Genomic DNA, 25,891 nt, shown 5'->3' on the forward strand with positions numbered 1-25,891 from the left:
CCAGCAAGAAACAAACCCCTGAATGGCGGAGGGTATGGAGGGCTCAGTCTTTGGAATGTCACGGCCGACCCCTCCAACCCCAGAGGCCCACTCTCCCAGAGGCGGACCTGCTGAGTGACCCAGACCTGAAAGCCCACTCACCACATCTTGTGAAGGCCACAGGCTTTTATTTTAGTGACCCAGGAGTCTCCAAGCAGGGTGCGCCAGGAGGGCCTCCCCGGGGGGCTCGTATATGTGTAGGGGAGGTGCCCGCAGGCAGGCGTCTTGGCCACGTAGATGGAGCCGGCAGGGCCGGGGTTCAGAAGAAGCCAAGCTGCTTCTTCTGCTGCTGCTGCCTCCACTTGGCCATGCTGTAGAACTCCTCCTTGGACTTCCCAAAGATATCTTGGAAATCAGAGTCTGAGAGATAGGACTGGGGTCGGGGAGAGGAGGGAGTGGGTGCAGAGGAAGGGTATCAGCGGAGCCCAGAACCCTGTCCCACTCGCCCAGAGGTGTCATCCTCTCCCACATCTCTCTGCCCATCACCCTATCTGGAACACACATCTCCCCGGGCAGCCTGCCCATTGCCCACCGTCAGTGGGTCACGCCCTGGGCGCCGGCACCTCAGCTTTATATGCATTAGTGCTGGGGCGGTGAGTGGCGGGGCGGGGGTCTCAGGCATCCACCTCCTTGTGGGCTGGGTCCACACCCTCCGGCAGGTCCTCAACAGCCTGGTGCCTCAGCTGTTCTCGGGGCAGGCTCCTGCTGGCCACGGATCTGGGGCCGCTGCCCGCCTTGGGGCCCAGCTCCAGCTCGTTCTCGGAGCTGTCCTTGGAGCCCTTGAGGGCCCACAGGGCCAACGGGCCTGCCCTGCCATTGCGTAGCGATCTGGACAGCCGGAAGCTGCTGACCTGCTGTCAGGAGAGGGGACTCAGGCTGGGGAAGCTGGGGGATGGGCTCCCATGGGAGGCCACACTGAGCCCACCCGCCCTCCTGCCCCCAACTGCCACCCCTGCCCTCTACCGGCGCCTGGCTCCTTCCCTGCTCCTCCTGCCCTTGGGCCATGCCAACTGAGCCCAGACCCCTGGGAGGCCCCAGTACTCACTGCTGTTCTCTCTGAGATGGCAGATACTGCTCCCAGGCCGCCCTCCACCACCTCCTCATAAGACTGATTGTTCTGGGGGGGGCCGGATGGAGGGGCACCAATGGGACCAGATTCCCCACACACACTGGAGGTCCCTGGACAGGGCAATGGCTCCCCCACCATCTGCCAGGGCAGGCCCGTCTCCCAGGATTAGGGTGGGGATGAGGGGTTCAGGCTTCACTCACCGACCATTTGTAGGGGTCCCAGGTGTGGAACCATCCAGTGAAGGTGGGAGGCTCGTGGCCCTGCTTGACCAGCACGATAGGCGTGGCCAGGCTCCTCCCTGCTGGGTGCGTCTTCAGGTACTCCTGGCCCCAGGCCACGGCCTCCTGCTTCCACTCGCTCGCAGCTGCCCCCAGCCACAGGAAAATCTGGGCCACAGAGGGGGCCTGGCCTTGGGCGGGTGGAGCTGAACACTTCCCTCCCAGCCCTGCCCATCAGGTGGTCTCAGAACCCGATGCACACATCCCAGCCAAGCAGACCCACCCAGCAGGCTGGCTGCACCCCCACACACCCGTAAATGTGCCAGGAAGTCTCAGGCATGCATGTGTGCAGTGAATCCACACATATTTACTGAGCACCGACTGTGTGCCAGGTAATGTTCTAGGCACGGGGGACTCAACCATGAGAAAGAAAGAGACAAAATCCCTGCTCTTGTAGAGCTTTCATTTTGCTGGGGGAGACACAAAAATAAGTAAAATATGTAGTATATCAGATGGAGAAAAATAAAGCAGGGAAAGAAGAGAAGTGGGGTGGTGGTGGGGTGGATACTATCATTTTAAATTAGAGTCAGGGAGAGCCTTACTGAGAAGATGACACTGGAGTCAAGCTCTGAGGGAGGTGGGGGAGCCAGTCACATGTATGTCTGGGGGGAAAGTGTTCTGAGCAGAGGAAACAACCAGTACAAAGGCCCTGAGCACGCTGGCATGTTCAGGGAGCGGCCAGGAAGCCATGGTGGCTGGAGCAGAGTGAGCGAGGGGGAGAGTCGGGGCCACCTGTCACAGGGCTGGGGGAGGGGCTTTGGCTGCGCTCTGAGTGGGATGCGAGCCCAAAGGCCTCCTTGCCACAGTCACACAGAGTCCCAGGCACAGTGATGCAGATACACACACACGACCACAGATACACAGACACAACTGTCCACCACCACTCAGCCAGACGGCAAATCACAGCCATACACTGTCACCCGTACTCATGCATAGTTGCATCTAAGCACAGTTACAATGGATCACACAGCCTGAAAACACAAGTAGCCTGAAACACCATCACATCCAGCCACACAGAAACATGATTACACAGTCATACGAATTCAGTCACTCAGGCACTCACACCTGCAGCCAGTTACATTGTCTTTCTCTCACAGTGTCACCAGTTATAGACGGTCTGGTCACTTATAGCCAGTTCCTTGACCACACAGCCATTACACACAGCTGCACACACACAGGCAAATTCAGGCACACAGACAGACAAATGACAATGAAAACACAACCAGACAAAATTTATGGGATGCAGCCAAAGCAGTCCTAAGAGGGAAGTTCATAGCGATACAGGCCTTCCTCAAAAAAACAAGAAAAATCTCAAAATAAGCAACCTAACCTACCATCTAAAAGGATTAGAAAAAGAACAAACAAAACCTAAAGTCAGCAGAAGGAAGGAAATAATAAAGACCAGAGAGGAAATAAATAAACTAGAGATCAAATGCAGTCACACAGAGGCATCACGCACATGCGTACACACACACACGCACACACACACGGTCACTTTATGGCCGCCCACTCAGCACTGACATGTCAGCCATGGGCACTCAGTTGCATGGACTCACACACGCCCTTATAAGGCACATGGAGTTACACCCAACTACACAACCGGTCACGACCACACATGAGTCCCAGACACACAGCCACAGTCTCCCCCAGGCTCCCTGGGTCACAGAGTCGTCCCTGGTGTCTTATCCACAGTCACACAATTGCCCAGTCACTCAGTGTTACAGTGTCGTAGATAGTCACACACTCACCCGCAGCCTTATATGCAGTCACGTGGCTAGAAACACAAAGTCACACACACTCACACCCAGTTACGCAGGTGCAGACACCCCCCATTCACAACGCAGCCAGGCACCCAGGCTGCCGTACCTCCTCCCAGGTGTCCAGTAACATGACGTCATACTTGTCCAGGTCCTCTTGGCTAAAGAACACCACTTCCGTGAGGACCAGGGGGCCCGTCTGGATGGAGCACTCAAACAGTCGTGGCTGGAAGTCGGACACATCTTCGGGGAGCCTGGCCAGCATGGCACAAGGCCATGAGGGGCGCAGAGAGAGCTGGGCTTCTGACCAGCCTGGGCCAAGCCAGCCCCCAGCACAGCACCCCTCTACCGCCCCCCAGGGGCTGGGACACAATGCCTCCTGGAGCAGGAGGCACCCGCTCCCCTCTGAGTTCCACCCATCCCAGGATCCACTCCCAAACGCCTGCCCTTCTCTGGGCCTCCGTGTCCTCGTGTCAGTGGGGAAAGCAGGTTAGGTAGTCTGTCTTCCCACAGGCAGCCGGGGTGCAAGCTGCCCCATGAATTTCTCGGGGAAGGAGCACGGGGAAGGAGGGGGTGGCTGGCTGAGTGCGGAGGGAGGGCCGAGCTGGAGCCCTGCCACCCTGGGAGGGAGGAGCCGCTGGCCCCCGGCCTCAGGCCCAAGGTGGGAGGACGGAAGCCAGGCTGAGAGAGGGCGACAGCAGCACTTAGGAGCTCAGGAGACTTGGGGGGAGCACAGCGCATAGCTGGGCCGCACAGACATAAAGAGCGGTAGGTTCTCCGCTCCCAGTTCCCTTTGAAGCCTCACTCTGCCCTTCCTTCCCATACACACCCTTATCCATTTACGCACCCCACACACACTATTCTTGCACACTCCACACACACTGTTTACCCATATGTCATATTACACCGGGGACACCACCCGTGGGGATTGTGGGGTGGGGGAATGCACTTTGCCCTCTGGCCCTCTGCCGATAGGACGGTCCAGTACGGGGACCGTGCAGGGAGCACATTCTGCCAGCAGAGGGTGCGACCACCCTGCTCTCCCCGGCACCTTCGTGCTCCAAGTTAGGGAGGAGGGAAGGGTGGGCTGTGCTCCTAGGAGCCCCTGGGCTGGGGAGCCACGAGTTCTCAGCTCCAGTCTGGCCTCTCCACCTCCCTGTGTGACCCTTAATCAGTCACCCACCCCCTTGGGCCTCAGTTCCCTCCTCTGGGTCCGGAGCGCACCCTCCTCCCAGCCTTGTCACCTCTTGCTGCTGGGGTAGGGTGCCCGGCCCCCCAGGGCCTCCCAGAAGTGGGGAGGCTCCTGACCCTCCAGCACCATTTCCTTGTCCTTCCTGGAGATGACGGTGACCACTGTCCGTGCCATCTCACGCTGGTCACCGCTGCAGCCCTGGCAGGCAAAGAGCTGGGTCACGCCCTGCACAGGGAGGGGTCTTCACCTCCTGCGCCACATCCCCTGCTAACAGGAGCCTGTGCGGAGCCGCGCCTGAGTCACAGGAGCCCTGGGCTCGTGGCGGGGCACACATGACAAAGTGTCTCCCTTCCTCCCCCTCCTCCCTCTGTCTCCTCAGCTGATCAAGGTCACAGGGACCTGAACCCTCTCCAGGTCCAGAGCACAGGATGGGGACCTCCAGGCTTGGAGATCATTCACGGTTTATGCTGAAGATCAGAGAAAACCCTGGCAATCTGAACTAGGCCTCCTTTTCCCAAAAGACTTGGGAAGGGATGTGGTCCCGGCACGAGGCAGGAAGGAGGGCAGGCAACCTGGGCCTGGCCTGGCTCTGACCCGTGGATGCCCAGGTCCACCCATAACTTCCCCCAGGTCCCAGAAGGGACACTGTGGCCTCTCCCCCACCTCCTTCTGGCCTGAGGCTGGACTTGAAGTCAGCCTCCGCTGCGGAGTAGACCCTTCCCTGGCCTGGCACCGCTGCCCCAGGCGTAAGTCTAGTGGTCATTGCTGGGGTACCTTCCCAAACCAGAGGTAGCAGAGGCCGGCTGTGGCCAGCAGGAAGATATCGTTGGAGTTGAGGGCTGAGGCCCGGGCTGGCACCTCCAGGGTCCAGGTGTTGTAGCTGTCGGTGCCTCGTACGTGGAAGAGCCTTGTGGCGGACTCTGGCTGCCCCTTCCCGTTGTGCCCAGCGCTCCCCTACGAGAGGGCTGGGCCTCAGGCTGCGGCAAGGGCTCTTGGGGCCGCCTCCCTCTCCCAGCGGGGGCCAAACTGCCTCGGCACCCAGGGCCCCCTCTCTTGAAGCCAGCTCTGTTTTCTACCCTCTGAGTGTGGAGTGTGAGGATGCCATCGGTCTAGAATAGGGAACCAGGCCCTTTCTAAACAGACCCCTCACCCCATCTCCGAGGGGTCAGAGCATGGATCCCACAGGCCTTGAAGACGGAAAGTGGGGAGCAGCTTTGCCCGTGTGTGACCCCAGGTAAGGCCCCAGCTCCCTTTCCATTCCGCTTCCGCACCTGTGCACCTGTTCTGTGGCTGCCTCTGGGGATGGGGGAAGAAACTCAGGCAGGGGTCACCCTTGGAGCTCCTGGGCCTTGGACAAGCACCAGGAAGCCAAGGGGCTACCGCTGGGCCCCTGACCTGCAGAGAAGGTGCTTAGCGCATGCGTGTAAGGGCCATGGGTGCACGGAGGGGTGGAGAGACTGTGGCCACAGCAGCAAGGCGGGCCCTACCTGGAAGATCACCAGCTGGCCCTGGAAGATGGCGAGGAAGTGAGGGGGCTCGCTGCCCATGGTCACGTGCTCCTGCACCAGCGCTCCGTGGTACTGGAGGTCCAGCTCCTCGGCGTTGCCCTTCAGGGCCTTGATCTCGTGTGCGGTGGCCTGGAGGCCCTGCGGGCAGGGGTGGTGAGGGCCTGGCACGGCTCCCAGACCCCACTCTCAGCTCCTAAGCTCTGGGGCTTGAGGGTGCCCGCCACCCTGCTCAGGCTGGCGCACCTGCCACAGGTACAGGATGTACTGGTCGAGGCCCATCTTCTGGTATGTGTAGAGGACAAGGTAGCAGTTGCCTGCGCACAACTGTCCGTGATGCATGGGGTCCACGGGCTGCCTGCGTGAGCCCTGGATGTACCATACCTGGGGAACAGGGGCCCAACAGGCAGGGCTGGTGCCTCCACCTGAACTAGCCCACCCACCGTGTGTCCAGCCAGGAAGCTCTCTGCAGCGGGGGGCACGCCTCATCTGTGCAGACAAGGGGCTCCCCCCGAGCTCTGTGCCCACCCTACACTCTGTGCTTCCCCCAGGGACCCCTGGGACCCACACCTGTGCCAGCCTGTTCTCAGCCAGGACTCTGAGTTGGTGTGTGGTGCCTGGGACAAACAAGCGGTGAGCACTCCAGAGGCTGCCCAGGCTGCCACATGCCCCCCCAGCCTGACCTCACCAGCCACAGCCCTGCACAGCTGCTCTCTGCTCAGGCCAGGGCAGCAGAAGCTGGCAGAAGCAAGGCCTTGGGGCTCTTGGAAGAATTTCCTTTTTTTCAAGTGTCACTTAAAAAAAGCAAACCCTGTTCAAAGACTGAAAGGGAAACACTTAGTCACACTTAATGTGATATCCTGTTCCTGTGGGTAGCCGAGCATGGGCCCTGGAGCCAGGCAAACCCTGGTTGAATCCCGGTCACCCACAGCGGCAGTGAGACCTTTCTGAGCTTCAGTTTTTCCCACCTGTGAAGTGGGGGTAACAGCGCTCACCTCGACCTGGCAAGAAACAACATCTGGGCATCCCGTGGCCACACAGAGCCTGACGGCAGTCTCTGGAAAAGACCAGAGCACCGGGAATCCTGCTTCTGCAGGAGAGGCTGACTGCAACCACTCGCCTCCAGGAGCAGCACTCACCTGGCAGCCAGGCTTCCTGGCTCGGGGTCCCCTCTGGCTGCCTGTCCCCGAGCCTGCTGTGGGGGGGCGGGGGACGTCCCCTCCCTGGCTTTGTGCTTGGGGCCTGGGCTGCAGACCCCTCCTTCCTTCCTCCCTTGCCCTTCTCTCCGCTTTCCTGTTTCTCCTTTTCTCTCTCTCACTGGTTGCCCCTCTGTCTTTCCCTGGGTACCCCATCTCTCCCTGACCCCCTTTCTCCTCTCCCTGTGCCCTCACCCCTCCCTGCTCTGCATCCCATCCCCTCCTCCCTCTATTCGGTCTCCTCTGCCCTCTCTCTCTCATTCTCAGTCTCCTCTTCTTTGTCTCTCCCTGTCCCCTCAACCTGTCATGCTCTCTCCCTCCTCCCCCTCCGCCCCGTCTTCTCCTATCTCAGTCTCTCCCCACTCACTGCCACTGTCCATCCATAGTAAGGCAAATGTCAGAGGGCACCTTGGAGAAACAGTACTTTCTCAGACCTCGGCCTACCTTGAGAACTAGTGCGCCTCACACAGGCCCAGCTGTCCTGTTCCCATACGCTCTCAGCACCCGCACACCAGCCTCGGGGCCAGGTGGGACCACAGCTTTAGCCCCATTTTACATATAAAAAACTAAGCCCTGAAGGAATTAAGGGCCCTGCCTGGGGGTGACCCAATTAGTCAAGATACAACCCTGCCCTGTACAGAGCCTGGAAGGAGCCCCCAACCCCTGCCATCTCCCAGAACATTGGTCTGAGACCAGAGGGGTGGCTGACAGGGTGTGACTTTGTGTTGGGCGTGTGGGGCTGTGATCATGTGTGATGCAGAGTTTGTATGCTTACATGTTTTCAATTGTTTGAATAAGTGCAATCACAAGGTATGAGTATGTGTGTCTATAATATGTATGTGTCATACATATGACAAAAGGGCACAATTAATTGTCCGAATGTTACTGTTCTGGGTGCCATGAGTGTTACCGAGCAAGTGGCCATGGCTGCATGGGACTGTACGCGTGATGCATATGAGCTGGCAGGGCGGAGGGTGTGTGTATACGTACACATGCCCCGTGTGTCCCTGATTGTGTGTAGATGTGCACCCGGGCGTACCTGGGTCACTTTAGCAGCCATAAGGTTCACCTGAAGACAAAGCCTACACCTGTGCGCCCATCTTCCCCCAGCCAAGTCAGTGCCCCTCACCTCCACCTTCCCAGAGCCGTCGTCCACCATCCTGAGCTGGGCCGCCAGCTCAGGATGGCTGTGCAGCTTGCCCACGTCCAGTTTCACCTGAAGTAATTTACCTGAGGGTGGGACAGAGGGTGTCACTGGCGATGTCTGCCCTGTCCCAGACTTCGCCTCGCCCAGCCAATCACGCAAGAAGCTCCCTCCGGCCACGCCCCCTCAACCTTCCCGTGGAGATTCTGGGCCCCGCCCAGGCCCCGCCCCTCCAGCCCCACAACGCCCACCGCAGGAAGCCTCGGCTCGGCGCTCCGCTCCGCCGTCCGGCCATGCCCCCTCACCCATTCCGCGGAGGTGCTTGTTCTTGCGCTGCTCCCCAGACCACGATCGGAAGAGCTGCTTGAACGCGGCCGACTCGGCGCCTTCGTCCACCACCTCCACATTGGTGTAGCTCGGGTAGCCCTTAGCTTGGATGAAGCCCTGGGCGGGGGGGGGCTCTGTCAAGCGTGTGGCCCAGGGGCCCACTGCTCCGCTCCACCCGCAGGACCTGCCGCTCACGCTTCGGGGCCAGCCAGTGCACTGAGCAGCGTTAATTAACTGAGCTCATGACTGGCTTAAGGAGCTGGCTCCGGCACTACCGACTTCTCTGAAGTTCCTGAGGACAGGCAGGGTCCCGTTAGTCCAGGCCTCGGGAAGGGCCAGCTACGACCACCCGTCAGACCCCAGGCAGAGCCCTGCCTCCCCTCCTGGAAAAGGAGGGAGCACCCAGTGCTTGGAGAATCCTCAGACCTCAAGGCGGGTCCCCCACATCCCCCTTTTACATATGGTTTCTTGGAAGCTATCTGGTCCTCCCCCGTCAGGGCCCCCAAGGCAGGCCACAGCCCGCGGTACCCCAGAGAGGGGCCCTGTGTTCCCCCTCGGACCGTTGGGCAGAGCTGTGTCTCCGCCCTCAGACAGGGCGGTGGGTGTTCAGGCTTAGACCCCACGTCAGGGTTATGTCCTCCTCCATCCGACAGGGCTCCCAGGGCAGGATGTATCCCCCTCCTGGCCCCAGGGCAGGATTACCTCTCTCTTTAGACCCCAGGACATGGATGTCTCCCAGCTTAGGTTGCAGGGTAAGGTGGTTTCCTCCCTACCCAGGAACCAGGGCAGCTCTATGTCCCTCTAAGCCAGGGCCCCATAGCCTCACCAGAGCCCTGCTGAAGGCAGCCTTTTTCTCCTGGAGGCTAGTCATGCGTCCCTGCCATACGTAGATCTTGAAACCACCCTGGTCCAGGATGTAGCAGTCCTGGGAGCCAAAGTGGGGCTGGTCAGTAGGTGGTCCAGACTGGGTTGGGCTTGTAGAGTGGGTGGGGAGATGGACGGGATGGCTGGGGCCAGGCTTGCCTCACCTCCTTCTGCAGTAGGTCTTGGGCCAGAGGGCAGGTCGACAACTCCTGGATCACCACATCCTTGCCCTTCTCGTAGACACTAGGGGACAGGCATCCAGATGTGGGCAGCTCAGCTCCTCCCGGGCCTGGCTGCACTCCAGCTACCACTGCCCCTCGCACCTCCAGAGGCAGAAGGCTTGGGGGCTGGGGGCCCAGGTTGAGGTCTTCACTGCAGCCTTGCTGTGAAGACTTAGGCAGCTCCCTGGCCCTCTCAGGGTCTCAGTTGCCCTGTCTGTACAATGCGTTCTCAGAAAGGCAGCCATGCAAGAGCACAGGCTGGGCCTAAGGTCCCACATGGCCTGCCCCAGAAACCCATGAACCTTTTCTAGAGGGCTTCCTAGAGACACCGTGTTATTGCAGTAATGCCGGACATGCACGCCTGGGCTATTCCACCCACCCTGCCCACTCCCAAGGTCTGCTCACTGGTAGAGGCGGACGTTGGCCTTTTGCAGTTGGTCAGTACTCTTGCTGGGCATGGCGGTGTGCAGGTTGCCCACTCTGCAGCCCAGCACAGCTTCCATGATCTGCATGAGGTCAGTGGCTTCAGCCTCATCATCCACCACACCAATCTGTGCACGGCCACCACGCTCCCTGTCCTGGAGGCTGCGGGTCAGGACCAGGCCCTGCAGGACAGGACCTGGCAGTCAGAGCATCCCCAGAATGCCCCCCATCACCTCTCAGACAGTCCAGCCCAGAATCCTCCTGTCACTGCTCAGCTCCCAGAGGCTGGGGGCCAGGGGAGGTATCTCCTTATCCTGGCATCCAGGGGTAACACCAGTTCAGGATCTGGACTCAGTTTGTAGGTGCTTCTCAGCTTCTTAGGCGAGAGAGAAGCCCACGTCTTGGGGTAGCTGGAGGATGGGCACCTGGAGGACCACCCCTTTCCCCGAGCACTGCACCCCTTAGTTCCCGGGGCAGACACTGACCCGCGCCTTCTCAGCAGTGCTGGTTTTGGGCCCATTCCACTGGATCATCATCTTGCCCAGGTCTAGCAGGAAGATGTCACTCTTATTAAAGCTGTGCCAGGAGAGCTCCACCTGTCAGAGCCAGGCGTCAGGGAGGGAGACAGTGTGTCATACCACCCGCACCCAGGTGGAAGGGCACTGCAGCCTGTCCTTGCCCACGTGCGCATAGCTCAGGTGTGTCACTTATGTGCATGAAGCTGCGTGCAACTGGGTGTATGTGTGAGTGTGACACCACTCTGAAGGTGTGCAGACACGCATCCATGTAAGCATGTGAGACCTTGAGCGTCACTGTGGATGTGGCTGGGTGCATCTCTGGGCATGTGTAAACGTAGGTTATGCTGCATTTCACAGGGTGTCCGTGACCGAGTCTGACACTTCTCACTCAGTGCAAGTCTACAGCAGTACATGCGTACACAGACACATGGATGCAAGTGGGGCGCAAGTACCAGTTTATCCACATGTGTAGATGTGTGTGTAGGTGAACATCAAATGTGAAGAAGTGTATGAGCTCCTGGCTGACAGTGCATGTGTACCTGTGTGGGGGACAGTGTGTTATCTGTGGAAAAGGGCAAGTATCATCCCAATGCTTTGGAGAGTAAAAGTGGGAGCTCTGAATAATTATGCCACGCTAACAGGCAAAACCTGGGGCTGCATGGTGGCGCTGCATGACCGGGGATGTATGATCACTAAATCTGTGGGTGACACTGTGTAAGCCTGGGTGGGATTGTCTGTGAGTCACAGAGCTGCCACATACCATGCAGACAGTAACGTACACAACTCAGTGTCACCATTCACATCGCAGGCGTCAAACTCCTGACTGTTCATTACATTGATGACAGCAAACTGTCTTGTTCTCACAAGATCAGTATTTTCCATCAATATCCTGACAGATGGAAGTAAGGGGCGCTCAGGTCTAATTTGCACAAGGGCACTCTATGGACCGAGTGGCATTAGGGCTAACCATGGAGACACTGGGTGTGCCTATGGGTGACAGTTATGACGTGTATGAGAATGTGGGGCTGTGCACCTCCCTAAATCATGCTACTTCCCATTGTGCTGCTTAGCAGAGCCATCCAGGTGCATCATCTTGTCTGCCTCACCTCCCTAGTTCTCAGTGTGTCCATGGGACAGATGAGGAAACAGAGGGTCAAAGGAGCTGTGGGACGGGTGGGGCTGGAAGCCTGGCTCTGCCTTCTCTCTCCTCATCAGGATGGGCCATCGGGGAATGCTGACCTCCCACGTTCCCCCCAATGTCCCCACCGCCCTCCACACTTCCCTACACTTCAGGACATGCAGTCCAGCTGAGTCCATGGTCAGGTGGCATCCCTGGCAGCTCTCACCTCGCTGGCTGACACGTGCTTCCCCGCTCTGATGTGCAGCAGTCGCTGGATGTTGTACACGTTGGTCTCCACGTGCTTGAGGGCAGAGGCCAGGCCTCCCTTCCGGTAGCTGAGGAGAGCATGGGGTCCCATGTGAGACCATATGCTGCCATGCGCAGGGGTGAGTGCAGATGTGCGCACCTGCATGCACGCATGTGGGGACACATGTGCCTGTTTAATACGTGTGTGCAAGTAGATATGAACACGTGTGTACAAGCATATGGGGGCAGTAATGTGCATGTGTTTATCCATGTGTAGATACGTGGACACATGAATGTGTATATACATGTATGCATGTGGGGAATAACGTGTATCTGTTTATCCGTGTGCGTACAGATGTGCGTGCATGGAATTCACGCAACCGCGTATATGTGTGTAGGTGGACATGAATACTCACCAATGTATGTGGGTGCCCATCTGTAGGTGGACATACATGGGGTGGCGTGTTTTCTGCATGTGCATGTATACATGTGTGCGTGCATTTATGTATATACTATTTACATGTATCAGGTTCAACAGAAATGATCGAATACTGGCAATTTCCTATGGTTCGACCTAATATATTGTAATTGTTAATTAAATAAATATTTGAAGCAATTTACAGCAAAAGACATATTTCTATTGGGCATAGTAACAGAAAAGCAAACTGAAAAACAGAACTGGGATCCACTCCTGGGTATACACCCAAGAGAAATGAGAAACATATGTCCACACAAAAACTTGTATACAATACTGGATGGTGAGTAAACTTACTGCAGTAATCATCTCACAATATATGTAAGTCAAACCATTATGCTGTACACCTTAAACTTATACAGTGCTGTGTGTCAGTTATATCTCAATAAAACTGGGGGGAAAAACTACCCAAAACTTGTATACAAATGTTAACAACAGTATTACCCATAACAGCTAAAAAGCAGAAACAACCCAAATGTCCATTAAGTGATAAATACATAAATAAAATCTGGTATATCCATAAATGGTGTTGTATAATTCTATTTAAGTAAAATGTCCAGAAGAGGGAAATCTATACAGACTGCGGCAAGGGAGTATTGGGGGAAATGGGGAGTGATGCTAAAGGGTACGGGGCTTCTTCTGGGGGTGTTGAAAACGTTCTAAAATTACGGCGATGGATCCCACAAGTCTGCGAATACACTAAAAAATCACTGAATTGTATGCTTTAAACGGGTGGGTTGTATGGTATGATTTGTATGTCAATAAGTTGTTACCCGCCCGCCTCAAAAAAACCACCCCACACACTGTGATGAGGCAGACAGTTGCCCCAGGCCGCCAGCCACCCCACGGCTCCTGACCCTCCCAGCCCCCTGCCCGCCTCACTCACATGATTCCAGGGCGGAAGTAGCTGCGAAAGCAGGCGGATTCGTGGCCCTGCGCCTCGCGGTGCTGCACGGTGGCGCCACCCAGCGCCTCCTGCAGGTGCTGCACGAAGGAGCCCGCCGTACCCTGCGCCTCCACACCCGCCTCCTTCCCGACCCAGTAGTGCAGGTCTTTGGGTGCCCCCGACGTGGCCTTCAGGCTCTGGGGGACCTAGGGCCCAGGTGTTTGCGTCCGTGTGTGTGGTGAGGGGCTGAGGTCCCAGGAGTGGGGTGGGGCCGGAGGGCTGAGGCGGAGAGGGGAGATCGAGGTGTAGGATGTACGAAGGGCTGTGGGGAGACTGGTCAAGTGCTTCCACCGACAGGAGACGGAGACGGAGACCGGCGAGGGAAGGGTGAAGAGGCCTCAAAGGCAGCAGCCTCCGTATGGGATGCGATTCTTGGGCTCCCAGCCTGCCTTTTCCCAGGGCGGGGCTTAGTCTGCACCATGGAACCCCCAAAGGCCCAGCCACCCCACCCCCCACCCCCCAGACTCCTGAAGTGCTCACGTGCAGGACGATATAGCAGTGCTCCTCAAAGAAGTTCCCATAAGCCCGCTCGGGGACCGGCACCATCTTCAGGTTCTAGGAGAGGAGGGTGCCTAGTGACAACTTGGGAGACCCTGTTCCCCCCCGCCATGACCCTTTGGCATAGGGGGAGGGAGCTCTGAGTGGGGGGCGGGAGAAGACTGGTCTCAGAGACCTGCACACTGTCTTTATCACCAGCTCTTCTGTCTGGTCGTGTAGCTCACCTCAGTGATCCATATGTGGAGGTCCCTGTGGCTCTCGATGGCTGGGAGGCCCCTGTTGGTGTCCATCCTAGATCAGGAAAGAGTGAGGGAGGGAACAGTAGCCAGAGTCCTCAGGCCCTGGCCGCCTGTACTCTGGGCTCTAAGCAAGAGCTCTCCCCACGCACAGCTCTCCAAAGACCCTTCATCATAGCCTGTGCCTCTCATGAGGAGGGCTGCGTAAACAAAAGGGCCAGCACACCAGGACACCAGGGTACTGCAGACGTCGGCACAGAGGCTTTGCAAACAGGGACCTGCCTTGTCGTCTGTGCTTGTGTACTTGAAACAGGGCTGAGCTCTGTGGACAATGATAGGCTTTGAGTCTATGGACAACCTCTGCAAACAGACAGGGCGTTTGAAACAGGCTATGCATACAGACACAGGATCTGCAGCCAGGGACAGTCACTGTAGACAGTGATAGGCTTACAGCCAGGCGAGGGCTCTGCTAGTCACAACAGGTGCTGTAGGCAGGGACAGACTCTGCAAACAGGGGCAGGCTCTTGAAGTGAGACAGAATCCTGTAGACAAGACAGGCTCTGCACACAAGGCGAATAGGCGTAGGTCTTTCAGACAGTTAGGAGATAACCATGCAAAGAGACACAGCACCTGCAGAGAAAAGGGACAGCTTCCTCAGACCCAGGAAAGGGATGCAACAGGCACAGGTTCTCCTGACAAAGATGAGTTCTGTTGACAGGGACCACCTTTGTAAGGATGACCTACGTGAAGAGACACAGACTGGACCCAGGGAAATTCAGACAAGCTGGGCAAACAGGTAAAGGTTATGAACGCTGAGAAAGGCTCTACAGACAGTCCCAGGTTCTGCAGGTGTGGAGGGGTTTTGCAGAATTGGGAAAGGCTTTGCAAATGTGGATGGGGACAAACCCTTAAGACAGGGACTCTTTGCAGAAGAGACAGGCTCTGCAGATATGAACAGGCACGTAGATAGGCAAGGCTCTGCAAAGAGACACAGCATCACCAGTCAGAGAAGTGCTTGCCAGACAGAGGCAGGCTCTGAAACAGGCAAAAAGCTCTCTAGGCATGGTCAGGCTCTGCATGCAGGGACAGCCTTGGGAAACAGCCTCAAATCCTGCAAACAAGGAGATCGGAACAGCCTGGGCAAGCAATCGTGAGCTCTGCAGAGCAATCCGGGCTCTGCAAAAAGACACAGGCTCTGCAGACAAAGCCTGTATAGACAGAGACTTGGCAGATTGGGGTAGGTTTTGTAAGCCCACACAGGCTCTGCAAACAGACAGCCTCTGTTAACAGTGACAGTGTCTTCAGAGAGGGCAGGATGTGCTGAAAGGAGCTGGCCGGGAAATCAGCTCCATGTTCCAGCACAGATGCCCCAGACATGGGCAAGAGCTTAAAACGGGGCTGGGTTCTGTAGAGAGCCCAGGTTCGGCAAACAGGGACAGGCTTTAGAAAAGGATGAGTTCTAGAGAGAGATAAAGGCTCCATGAATAGGGACAGGTTCTGTTAACAAGTACACATGGAATTAGGAGTAGACTGTGCAGACAGGCATGGGCTCTGCCAACAGGGATGTGCTCTGTCGAAAGACAGGGGTGCTCCCAGACACAGTGACCCATGGCAGGTGAGAAACTCTTCGTAGGAGTAGAGCCTGCAAGCAGACGAGAATTTCTATCCAGGAAGTTGAGACAAGCTGTGCAAATAGGCAAAGGCCCTGAAAAATGTCACAGACTGTACAAAGAGGGCTCAGGTTCTGCAGACAGAATAGGCTCTGAAATAGGAAAAGACTCTATGAATAGGGACAGAGTCTAGAGACAGAGATACTCCCTGCAGAGGAAACAGGTTCTGCTGACAGGGCCAGGAACTGTAAACAGACAATGCTTTATAGACAGGGACGGTGTCTTTAGGCAGAAAGAGATGTCCCAGCCAAGGCCGCGGGACAAGCTCCAGAGACAGGGATAGGCTTGCATTCAGGGCCGCTTCTGCAATAAAAGCATATCTTATCCATGAAGAAAGAGGGACAGACTGTTTAAAAAGACCCAGGTTCTGAAAAAAGACACTCTCAAAACAGGCTCAGGACAGAAAGAAGCTCTGCAGATCAGACACATGTTCTGCAAACCCAGGACAGACTCTACACACACGGACTGTCTCTGAAGATGACAGACTCTGCAGCAAGTGACAGGCTTAGCTGACATGAGCAGTTTGCATAGATCAGACCAAAACATTCTCAAATTCTTGAAACACAGCTGAACGCTTAATACACACAGACTGCAAACAGCCACTGGCTCTGCAAACAGCAACTTTGCCGTGCTCTGTGGTTCTGAGCGTGCACAGGAGAGAGAAGCGTGGAATGAGAGGGATGTGGGGAAGAAGGGGGCTCTGGATTTTGTTTCATGTTGGCAGGTGACTCTCAACGACCCCGGGCTTCCCTGCATCCCTCCTTCAGAAACCTCTGCATGAGGTTTGGTCATTCCTTCATCCGTGGAAATTCTTTCGACATGTAAACTAAATCCTGCCAGCTGCAACTTTCCCTTCTTGCTGCTGCTTTGCCCAATAGACCCAGAAGTCCCTTCTTTCTGAATTTCTCACTCCTAGTGGCCCTGGTGTGGTGTTCACTCCTCTCCCCTCCCCTCTCCACTCCACTCTAGCCGTGCTATATCAGCAGGAGGAACAACCTTGACCCTGCATGATCAGGGGAAATGAAGTGGGAGGGGAGATACAGAGTTACAGAATCAGAGGCAGAGCGTGGCAGGTGGCACCGAGTGGCCCAGCTTCCTTACGTCTTTGTCCAGGCTGGGCCCAGGCCCTGGTGAGCTCACAGTGGGAAACACCCAGCCCTCTCAAAGAGGGCCAAGATGGCCGTGGATGTGGGGTGAGGTGGGGTGGAAGAGGGAGCTGCCCAGAACAGGGCGGGCAGAGGGGGTTCCTGCCGGGGCTAGAGCCGCCCCCCGAACCTGTACTGGAGACCCTGTGTGCTGACGGCCTGGCCTCCCTCACTAGAGCATTGGATTCTGGGGCCAGGGGCTTGTCCTCCTGGTTTACTGCCGGCTCCTGCTGCCTGACACCTGGCAGGTTCTCAGCCCATGACTGCAGGAGTGAAAGCGGACAGAGAAGGGAGTCACCACGTGCTCTAACTGCACCCAGAACTGCTGTCGCAGTGATGGCCTGTTGCTGTGACAGTGACATGAGTGACAGGCAGACACGGTGACCATGTAACGGTGGTTTCAATCAACAGGAAACACGTGGTGACATCAAGTGACAGGGGTAGTGACATTCGGCGGTGACGGGCAGAAGCAGTGATTAGTGACAACCACCAGGGCACAGGCAGGCAGTGACCAGAGGTACAGACTAGGAGCTGTAACTGTGAAATAGTGACAGAGTGACAGGAAGATTGGTTGGCTCAGCACAGGGGTCACCAGGGCTCCCTGTGGGGCAGGGAAGTCAGACTGCGGCCAGGAAGTTGGGACTGGGCTGGTTGCACGGGGTGGGGACAGCATCATCCCCAGGGAGCTTGGAGGGGGTCCGCATATCCAGTGTCAGCCTGCAGAGCCAAACTCTCAGGCTCCCAGGGCCTGAGGCCTCATCCCATGTAACCTGTCTTCCAACTGGATTCTGGGGGGATGGAGAAGGGATGCTCAAAGGGTGGGGGCCCTATCTCCCCAGCACCCTCTTCTTTCCTCCAGGCAGTCCCTTCTCCCTCAGGAGGCCCCTGCCCTCCCCAGAGTGCCCCTTCTGACCCACCAGGCTTTCCCACCCGAGGGTGTCCCCTCTTCCCCTTCCATCACCCACCCCGAGTGGGGACCCTCTACCAGGTATCCTCTCCTCCTACTGGAAGCTCCCTTCTCTTCCCTGGGGGCTCACTCCCTCCAGCCATGGCCCCCTTCCTCTCCCAGATGTCCAGTTCCTCCTCTGACGTGCCCTTCTGTCCCGGTGCCCCCTCCTTTTCTGGGTGCCCTTTTCCTCCCCCCATGCATCCTCCCTCTCCCCAGTGCCCCCTTCTCTCCTGACTGCCCCTCCACCCTTTCTGTGCTCCCTTCCTCCTCCAGATGCCCCATTCTTTCCCCTGGAGCTGCCCTCTCACACCCCTTTCCTTCCCCAAAGCACTCTCTCTCCCCTGGCCTCCTTTTCCCTTCCCCGGGTTCTCCTCCCACCCAGGGGCCCCTTTCTCTCCCTCGGAGCCCCCTCCTTCCACACCCCCCGCCCCTCCCTCTACCCAGAGCCTCCTCCCTCCTCTGGTGCCCCTTTTTCTCCCCTAGGTGTGTAACTTCCGCCTCCTGAGGATCCTGCGAAGGGGCGGACCCTGAGGTCACTTTGCCCGACTTCCAGGAAGGGGGCGGGAGGCACTGCCTGCTGGAGTGGGAGGGAGGGACAGGGCCCCGGCCCCAGGTGTATGGACTCTGGGAGACAGACACGCCCCCCACCCCATAGAAAATCTGACACTTTCCTGCCCCTGAGGATCGCTCTGGTCGCAGCCTCCCTGCCTCCACCAGTGTCCTCACCTGCTGGGCTGCTCGCTGCCTTCCCAGTTCTGCCGGCCCCTCGGCAGCCCCGAGCCCAGTGACCCGATGTGGTACACCCCATTTGGGGCGGCCCTCCCCACCCTGGCCCCCCAGTCTCCTCCCTGCCCGGCCTACCTGCTGGAAACTGCTCGTTCCTTCACCCTGCCTGTGGGCAGTGCTGGGCCTGGCTCGGGGCCAGGCTCTGCCCATTGCCCTCCCCAACACTGTAACTGAATCCCTGTTCCCGCCCAGCAGGACACGCCCCAGCACTTGTCGGGCTGGGGCATTCAAACTTAGTCAATCAGTTAGTCAGTCAACAAATATTAACCCAGCTCTCTGAGAGCCAACCCCTTCCCCTGGCTGGACTGCCAGGCCTCACCTCCAGGGTACCAGTGGCCAGAGAGAGCGGGGGATGGAGACCTGGGCTGCACCAAGATGTGGGGTGTGGAATCCACTGTGATTTCCCTTCTGAGAGTCCCTGATCCCCGACCTCCAGAAGGCCAGGCCACCCCAGCAAACTTTAGGAGGAAGCAGCACCAAGGCTGGTTCGGGGGGGTCGGCAGTCTGGCTCTGCGAGACCCAGGTCACTTCAGAAGGTGGGGGAAGGTGGCCAGGGCTCCCTCCTGCATCTCTGCTGCCCTCCCCACCCAATTTGGGCTCGCTGCCCGGCACAGCCCTCCCCAGGGAGCCCTGATACCCATCGTGGGAGAGGCCAGTCCAGCCCTTGCAGGGAACACGCCACTTCCACGCCTAGGCTGCCCCCTCCTTTCCTTCCTGATTGTGGGGTGGGGGAAGAGCTGGAAAACAGAGCCTTCCAGAACCTCCAGGGGCACGGCCATCCTTAACTTAGACCACAGGCCTCAGTCCCAGCCATGGTGCAGCCGGTGTGGATGCCCCTTCCAGTGCGGGAACACGGCTAAAAGCTGCCACTGGGGGCTACCCTGGTGGCGCGGTGGTTAAGAATCCGTCTGCAATGCAGGGGACACGGGTTAGATCCCTGGTCCGGGAAGATCCTACATGCTGCGGAGCAACTAAGCCCGTGCGCCACGACTACTGAAGCCCACGCACCTAGAGTCCATGCTCTGCAACAAGAGAAGCCACTGCAGTGAGAAGCCCGCACACCGCAACGAAGAGTAGCCCCTGCTCGCCGCAACTAGAGAAAGCCCGTGCACAGCAACGAAGACCCAACGCAGCCAAAAATAAATGAATAAATAATTAATTTTAAAAAATCCCTTAAAAAAAAAAAGCTGCCATTGGTCCCAAGACCCTTTCCCCATGTCCAGTCCTCACCCCCACTGCTCTCTGTCACAGGGTGAGGGGATTCCAGGAAATCTGGGTCCAGCTGTGCCCAGGAGGACCTACTGCCGGTGTGTGACTGTGTTTAACAGATAGAGTTACTGGGTCCCTGTGTGTGAAGGGAGGCCCGTGTCACAAGGCACTTGGCCAGCCCCTGTGTGTGTCTGTGTGTCTGACCTCGTGTGTGGGAGAATGTCTTTTTGAGCCTCTGTTCCTTTCTGTGACTGTGCGTGTGTGCCTGTGAGGTGCCTGCGTTTGGCTCCACCTCTTTGCCTGTGCACACCTGTTTCCCGACTCCTTTTGTCTGGGCCCCAGCAAAATCACACGCAGTCACTTCTCCCCACCTCATCTCACTTTCTCTCTCAGTCCACCCTGGTTGGTCTTCTTCATTCCCTGGAAATGGCCCTTTCCTAGTCCCCAGAGCCCAAAAGCTGGGGGTTGGCTCCCTGTCTTCACCTTACCTTTCCCCTCCACCAACCAGGAACTCCGCTGACCAACCCTTCCTTTTGAAACCTCCCCCAGCCCAAGTTTTCTCCCCACTGCACCGGCCGCCTCCTTTGGGGCCTTTAAATGTCAGCAGGCACAAGCCTCCGCTCCTTCGCCGTCTCCTTTCTATTTTTTTCCCAAGTTCCAGTCCCCAGGCTGTAAACACCATGGAAACGCTCTCTTCTGACCCCAACTCCCACCCCTCCCGAACTCCCCCAGCCTCCATCTGTCTCCTTTATCTCGTCCCATCTGTCCTGGCACGTCTGCCCTCACACTTGACATCCACGTCAGGCCTCTCTCAGATCTACCTCCTCACAGCCTCCGGAAATGGCAGGAACATCTAGCTGCTCGGGCCCCAAACCTGGGAGCCATCCTGGGTTCCTACTCTCCCCTCACACCCAGCAGACTGGCCAGCGGCTGGTTCATCCGGGCCCCTGAGCCTGGCCAGCCCTCTCACAACTCCTGCCCTGCTCTGGAAAGCAGCCTCTCACACCAACTGGCAGCACGAGCTCCTCTCTCGATCTCCCTGGTCCCTACATCCATCCTCCTGCCGTAGCCAGAGGGATCTTTCAACCATAAATCAGATCATGCCATCCCCTGCTTCAAACTTTCCAGAAGCTTCCCTAAAATCAAATCCCCAGTTGCCTGTCCCTCTGGCTGCATCTCCTATCACTGTCCCCAGTTCTCACTACATTCCAGCTACAGGATTCTTGTGTCTCTTAAGACGCGGACCTCATTCTAGTGTCTGGACCTTTGCACTTGCTGTTTCCTTTGCCTGGAAGCCTCTCCCCTACATCTTCCCATGGCTCCCTTTCCACATTCCTGACTCAACCAAAACGGCACCTCCCTCCGCCCTCGTTGTGGGCAGGACACCCCACCTGGCACAATGCAGCCTCAGCAGCTTAGTGCGGGGTGGGGGCACAAGGACCTCTCCAAGGCCCCTCCCCTTAGACTTCTCTGGGTCTCTAGGAAGTCTCTCATAACTGCCCTACTCCAGAGCCGCCCCACCCTGTAATCTGTGACCCGAGGCCCGGAGCGGTGGCAGTGGGCCCAGGGCCTGGCCTGGGGTCCAGATGAGCAGCATTGTTTTGTGTCTGGTGTGGACAACTCCACGGGATCAAGCCCTTGGCACAGAGAGAGGAAACTGAGGCCCAGAGCAGTGATCACAGGCAGCCAGTATGCTACAAGGACGAGAGAGTAACCGGCCTCTCCCTTCATCCTCCGGAGCAAGAATGGAGCTCTGTCAACCGCTCCTCCGGTTCGGCCAACCTCCCACGGATCCGGGCTTGGAGTCAGAAGGGGACTGAGCCTGGCTTGCCTCACCCAGCACCGACCTGGCCATGACCCCCTCGTACCACTGACCTCTTCCTGCCCCGGGACGCCGCGACCCGCCCCCACCCTCGCCCCGCAGGTTCCCAGGGTTCTCAGCGCTACTCTGTTCCTCCCCGCCCCCCACCCCCCCACCAGCTTATCTCCGAAGGCCCAGCCCCCTCGGCATCAATGTTGACAAAGGCGTCGGAGAGCCTGGGGTGGGCGGGGCAGGCGCTGGATGCCAGCCCCGCCTCAGGCCCCGCCCCTGCAGGCCCCGCCCCCACGTTACCTGCGCTCTGGTTCCCACCTCGGCGTCCTGGTGTCCCAGGTTTCGTCCGAGTCCCTCCCAGACAGGTGCAGGATGTTGCCTCTCGTGGAGACCGGGTCCCAGGTGGCGGGGGGGGGGCGCCCCTCCGGAGCGCGGACAGGACCTGGGCCGGGGACGGGGCTGCCTGACCAGTGTCCTGAATCCCACGGCCTGGAAACGTCCGGTCCTACGCCCTTGAGGAGAGCGGCCTTGAGCCCGCGTGGGTCCCCTCCCGCCCCCCACCTGGCTGCAGGCCGCGGAGGAGCAGTGACACAGTAACCGGGGCGCGCACGGTCCGACAGCAACTCCCCCGAGGGCGCCATGGGAACGGCCAGGGCCCGAGGAGATGGAGCCTGTCCTGTGCCTGCGGGGGCCACCACTCTAATGAGCCGTGTGGAGTGCCCGAGACCGAGGACGGTCCAGAGAACAGCCCTAGGTCTCTGCGAACGAGAAGGTGCCGATGCCTTGCGTCTCCGTGGCGGGGAATGCGTGGCCCTGCGCAGCCCCCGTGCACCCCCCCATTAGACACAGCTGGGGCCAGGACGGTACCCTCCCTACCCCCTCCTCCCGCCAGGTGAGGTGTTCCCGGTGGCTTGAGCGATCCACTGCTCCGATGTGAAGTGGGGGTAGCTACTCTGCTCCCCACCTCACTGTAAAAGCAGGGAGCTGTCAGGCAGCTGGGGCTCTTATTGGGACCCCCGCCTCACCCCTGCCTTGGGAAAGACTCCCAGTGTCCATATGGTGTTTTCTGTGTACTTTTCTGAGTTTCCTGAATTTTCTGCAATGAATACATAACACCTTTCAGGTAAAGCAATATATGTCATTCCCCCTAAGCCCTGCCCATAGCTCCTCTGCCATACCTGGAGGTGTCAGGCCTGGAAGAGTTTTGGGGGACTTTCTTTTCTTCCATAGCCAGAGTGGAGGTTCTCAGCCCAGGCTGCACCTTTGAATCATCTGGGCACGTAAAAATATGATGCCCGCCCTTAGAGAGCTGGGCTGGCACGGGTCCTCTGAATAGGTGGGAAGGGAACAAGGTCATCAAGAGGTCACTTGCTTGGGACCTGGCAGACTGAGAGTTCACCTCCTGATGTTTTCTTGTTTGAGCACCTATCACTTCTGTATTCCAGGACCCGGGTAGGAGGCTGGGGAGGAGTGGCTGGGGAAAGCCCACCTGGGAAGACAGTCTGCTGAGCTTATGGATAAGCGGCACAGTCTGTGTAACCTGGGATGCTGGCGTGGCACGCATCTCCTGTGCCAGGGCTGCCTGCGAATCAACAGGCTGCTCACGGCCCAGATTCACCAACTGGCATGGCCACTAGCCTGATCTCCAAGGAGAACCCACTGGACCCTCAGGCCTTCGGGAGGAGGCTATGTGGGCTCTAGGTTCTCCACCCCACACCTCCCTTACAGCACCCTCTCCTAACCCAGTGATTCTCAGTTCTGGCTGCCCATTAGAAACCTGAGGGCCCTTAAAAATACAGATCCTCAAGTCCACCCCAGACCATTTAAACCCAGCTTCAGGGGCAGTGACAGTTCTCAACCAGCTGTTTGCTTGTATGCAGAGGTGGGGCCTGGGGGCAATGCCAGAGAAGCCAAGGGGAGGGAGAGGGCTAGGGAGCTGAGCAAAGGAGAGACAGAGGGACAGAGAGGGACACAGCCTAGGAATCCAGACCAGGGAGGAAGCTGGGGTGATCGCTCTGGCTGGCCAGGAGCTCTACTGCAGAGAGGGCACCTAGGGGCATGGTACAGACTAACTAGGGGGTGGGGGGGGTTGGGGTGTGTCTCTGGGTAAATATTAGGTTTCCTGGCCTGATATAACACTGTGCCCTGTGTTGTTTGGGATGAATATACATGCCTGGCAGAACCCTGTATCCCTCTGACAGACAAAATAGACTGCAGAGCATTGTCTCACTGGCCTCTGTTTTCTCATCCACAAAATGGGGATAAGACCTATCTGCTGAGATTGTTGACCCTGGTGTTTTCTGTTATCTGAATTAGGTATCATTATGAAGAAACAGTCCTTAGAGTGGTGAGGCTGTGCCCAAGGCTCTGCCGGGACTTCCTAGCAGAGGGGCAGGGCGGGGAACTGGTCACCCCTTACCTTCTCATACAGAGGGGCTGGCTGAGGGCAATGTTTCTGGATGTCCCAGTGCAAGAAAACTGTTTTGGATATCCTTACTCTCTTCCTGGGTCCTTTGCCATGCTTCATCTGATAACCACAGCACCTCAGCCAGAGTATGCGAGGGCTATGGGTTTAGGTACCACACTCAATGCCTGTGGCTCTGAGGCTGTGGTTTCCTCAGGCTGCACTTGGAAGCCTGTTGGTAGGGCTGGAGTCCTTGGGGGAGGATGGTAAGCCAGACCGCTTCTGTCTGGGGAGATGAAGCCAGGGTCCTAACACTGGGCAGAGTGGTTTCCTAGCTCCCCTTGGAGTCAAGGTCCGTGGCTCCTGAGATCCTGCTCCCATTGACCCCTGCTCTTCAGAAGCTGGGGCACCGGGAGACCCAAGGTGCCGGTGTGAGGCTGTGCAGCTGGGAGAGAACAGAGAACAGAGTGAGGAGAGGTGCTAAGAAGCAGTCCACCCACAAGAGAGCGCAGTTTCATGTATTTATTTTTGGCAGGAAGGAAATCATTGCAAATCTCTTGACTGACAATGCTCGGCCCTGGAAACGTGCACATTCTACATGTAGTATTTCCCCAGTGATGCTGGATTGTTTACACATTCAAATGTCCAACAGAAATCCATGACTATCCAGACACCACCAGCATCTCCACCACTTGGGGGTGTGCGTATGTGTGTTTGTTTATAGAGAAGCTCCCTAGAGAATGGAACAGGAACAGATACCATCAAATTTACAGTAAAATAGGAACAGAGGCAGCCAGTTGATTTTGCACAGGTATATGCAAGCACTTCAAACCATCCACTCTTCTCAAAACCTGGCATGCCAACTGTCCATCACAGCACCTTTAAAAGCAGAGGCACAAACGTCACGAGTGTTTGACCATAGGGCTGTGCGGTTCTGGATTTTATGAGAAAGCCATCTTTAATACACAGGGTCATAAAAATGTTGCCAGGTTATAGACTTATACAGATTTCCTTTTTATACAAGTTCAAATGCTGCAACCATGACAAATCAGTGTCATTAGGGCATCCTCATGTCTCCAAAATCATCTCATCAAAATTGCACCACATCAAAGGAGTTTCCCCGTCAACCATCAGCTATGACACGTGGTGCTTCTTTTTAGGATACAGATGCATTGTTTACAAACAGCTAATGGGTGAAACCACGGACCAACACGTAGGATTCCAGAGCAATGGAAGACAGAGTAGTAACAACCTCAGGTGTGCCTGGGCACCTCCACTCAAGGCCCGGCCAGAGATGTGATAACATCACAGTCCACGAGCCACAGAATCCTGTTCCAGATCTTAATGTAAAAAATATTTTTCCAGGAGACTATATTTTAACCTGGTACCGAAAGGACCATGGAAACTCAAGAGGTCAGATTTCTCATTTGGCTGAAGAGTTGGGGGGTGTTTTGGTAACAATGGGAAGTATATGGCACAGAGAAATAGCTGATAGGTTTCATTAGGTTTTAAAGCCCACAATTTAATAAAAGGTAATAATTAAAAACAATACCCGTATTTACCTTAAAAAACATAAACCCCGAACATTCATCTCATTTCTTGGCCTTATGTTAGAATTCTATTGCTTCATTTACATGTAGATGATTAAAAATATATATATCGATATAGATATTTTGATTATGTACATAAAGCAGAATCAAGGGTTAAAATAAGAACGGAATTTTGGAGTGGGGTCAAATAAGGTGCACAGAATCCAGAATGCTCCGAGGGCCCGCTGCCCTCCTGAGACGTTCTGCGTCTGTGGTGGCAGGAACTGGGTTCCACCCCCGGCAGCTCTGCACTGGCTCAGTGCAATGGTGCT

General features: G+C 57.0%; 2 protein-coding genes across 12 annotated transcripts in view; both read right to left on the reverse strand.

The window, feature by feature from the left end:
- Positions 1 to 147: 147 nt before the first annotated feature.
- VILL (villin like) lies at positions 148 to 24,392 on the reverse strand. Of its 11 annotated transcripts, none has more exons than XM_060162366.1 (20): positions 24,046 to 24,392; positions 14,043 to 14,109; positions 13,801 to 13,875; positions 13,261 to 13,466; positions 11,880 to 11,988; positions 10,501 to 10,611; positions 9,998 to 10,197; positions 9,536 to 9,614; positions 9,334 to 9,432; positions 8,486 to 8,624; positions 8,166 to 8,266; positions 6,087 to 6,224; positions 5,823 to 5,981; positions 5,110 to 5,289; positions 4,388 to 4,533; positions 3,253 to 3,397; positions 1,309 to 1,494; positions 1,085 to 1,156; positions 666 to 893; positions 148 to 412 (listed from the first exon to the last, which is right to left on the reverse strand). In XM_060162366.1, exons 1-20 carry the CDS (start codon positions 24,051 to 24,053, stop codon positions 299 to 301), a joined length of 2,562 nt encoding a protein of 853 aa, XP_060018349.1. In that variant the 5' UTR covers positions 24,054 to 24,392; the 3' UTR covers positions 148 to 298. The 11 variants fall into 11 exon arrangements, 10 of the variants coding, with proteins under 10 accessions (XP_060018349.1, XP_060018344.1, XP_060018343.1 ...); XM_060162361.1 differs by lacking the exon at positions 24,046 to 24,392 and adding an exon at positions 19,613 to 19,627 and having other exon boundaries at positions 666 to 890; XM_060162360.1 differs by lacking the exon at positions 24,046 to 24,392 and adding an exon at positions 19,613 to 19,627.
- Positions 24,393 to 24,537: 145 nt separating this feature from the next.
- Positions 24,538 to 25,891, reverse strand: part of CTDSPL (CTD small phosphatase like) — a 126,088-nt gene continuing 124,734 nt past the window's right edge. Inside the window, 1 exon segment of the mRNA XM_060162371.1 lies at positions 24,538 to 24,909. The gene's annotated coding sequence lies outside the window, so the exon portion shown is untranslated.

Source organism: Lagenorhynchus albirostris, chromosome 10 (genome assembly GCF_949774975.1).
Source record: "Lagenorhynchus albirostris chromosome 10, mLagAlb1.1, whole genome shotgun sequence".
Taxonomy (NCBI): Eukaryota; Metazoa; Chordata; class Mammalia; order Artiodactyla; family Delphinidae; genus Lagenorhynchus; species Lagenorhynchus albirostris.